The sequence below is a fragment of the Cynoglossus semilaevis genome, chromosome 9 (assembly GCF_000523025.1).
Source record: "Cynoglossus semilaevis isolate Cse_v1.0 chromosome 9, Cse_v1.0, whole genome shotgun sequence".
Taxonomy (NCBI): Eukaryota; Metazoa; Chordata; class Actinopteri; order Pleuronectiformes; family Cynoglossidae; genus Cynoglossus; species Cynoglossus semilaevis.
Window position 1 is genome coordinate 4372133 of NC_024315.1, and position 1333 is coordinate 4373465.

At 49.3% G+C, this 1333-nt stretch overlaps 1 protein-coding gene across 1 annotated transcript in view; it reads right to left on the reverse strand.

Moving 5' to 3' along the window:
- The window catches only part of LOC103383454 (protein tweety homolog 3-like), a 13475-nt gene that overhangs the window by 11226 nt on the left and 916 nt on the right, over window positions 1-1333 (reverse strand). Inside the window, exon 2 of the mRNA XM_025058459.1 lies at window positions 582-781. Coding sequence (XP_024914227.1) covers window positions 582-707 — 126 coding nt within the window. The 5' untranslated portion in view covers window positions 708-781. The remainder of the gene's footprint in view (window positions 1-581; window positions 782-1333) is intronic.

Genomic DNA, 1333 nt, shown 5'->3' on the forward strand with positions numbered 1-1333 from the left:
TCCTCCCCCCCCCCCCCACTTTCCCCCCCCCTCCTCCCACTTTCTTCCCCCCTCCTCCCACTTTCTTCCCCCTTCCGTCTCTTCTGACTCCCCCCTCACCAACAGACTCCATTCAGCCTCCCCCTTCTTCTCACCCTCTACCTCCCCCCCGGCCATCTGTGACCTCAGACAATGGGCCTGACACACATGAAGACTGTGGAGTATGTGGGACAGACACACACACACAGACACACACATACATGACATCATCATCATCAACGATGACGTCATCACCAGCATCATCATCATCATGTGCAGCCCCACCATTGGCCACAGAACAGAGGATGAAACAGCAGCGTCAGGGTGGGAGAACACACACACACACACACACATCAACACACACACACCCCCACACACACATCAACACACACACAAAGACCCTTAGTTCCACTGTCAACAGGCTGCAGGAAGTGGTCAACAGAGGAGTTTAGGAGATGATGATGGTGAAGATGATGAAGATGATGAAGATGATGAAGAAGCCTCCTGACTCCGATGATGGTGAAGATGATGAAGATGAAGAAGCCTCCTGACTCCAGTCTCACCTTCTGGTACTCAGAGTTCTCCGGTCTGAAGTCACTGCTGACCAGCTGGAACTCAATGTTGAAATGAGGCAAACGGTGGAGCAGGTTCACCCACCAGGGGGGAGAGTAGTTCACCACGGCGGCCATCTTGACGGACCGGACCAGCACTGGACCCTGACTGTCAGCTGGTTCTTATCACCTGGTACCAGACACTATCACAGCTGGAACAGAATCACAGAAACACAAAGAGATTTTCAGCAGTGAAGAAACAAGGTGGGACAGTGACACCCCCCGCCCCCCCCACACACACACACACTCAGATGCAGTGAGATTTGCTCTGTTCACATCTATATATATATATATAACAGTATATACATGTTTGTATATACTGTCTCTTCTGCTCTTTTTTTGCACCAAGTGAGTAGCGCTCAAATCTCGTTGTACACTGTACAAGGACAATAAAGGCTGTTCTATTCTGTTCTATTCTATTCTATTCTGTTCTATTCTATTCTATTCTATTCTATTCATCTGTCACTTGTGGTTCAGGTGAGGATCAGCTGCAGTTACACTGACGTCCTGTAGGGTCCACCAGTGTTCACACCGGGGCTCGGCTTTCTAGGAAGTCACTGCAGAGTCCTGGGGAGTCCAACCACCAACCTACATCTGCGTGTGTGTGTGTGTGTGTGTGTGTGTTAAACACTGCAATATGACGTATCACATGCTGGTTATTGATCAGTTTCTCTGGTGTCAAACGAGTAAAAACGACGATATTA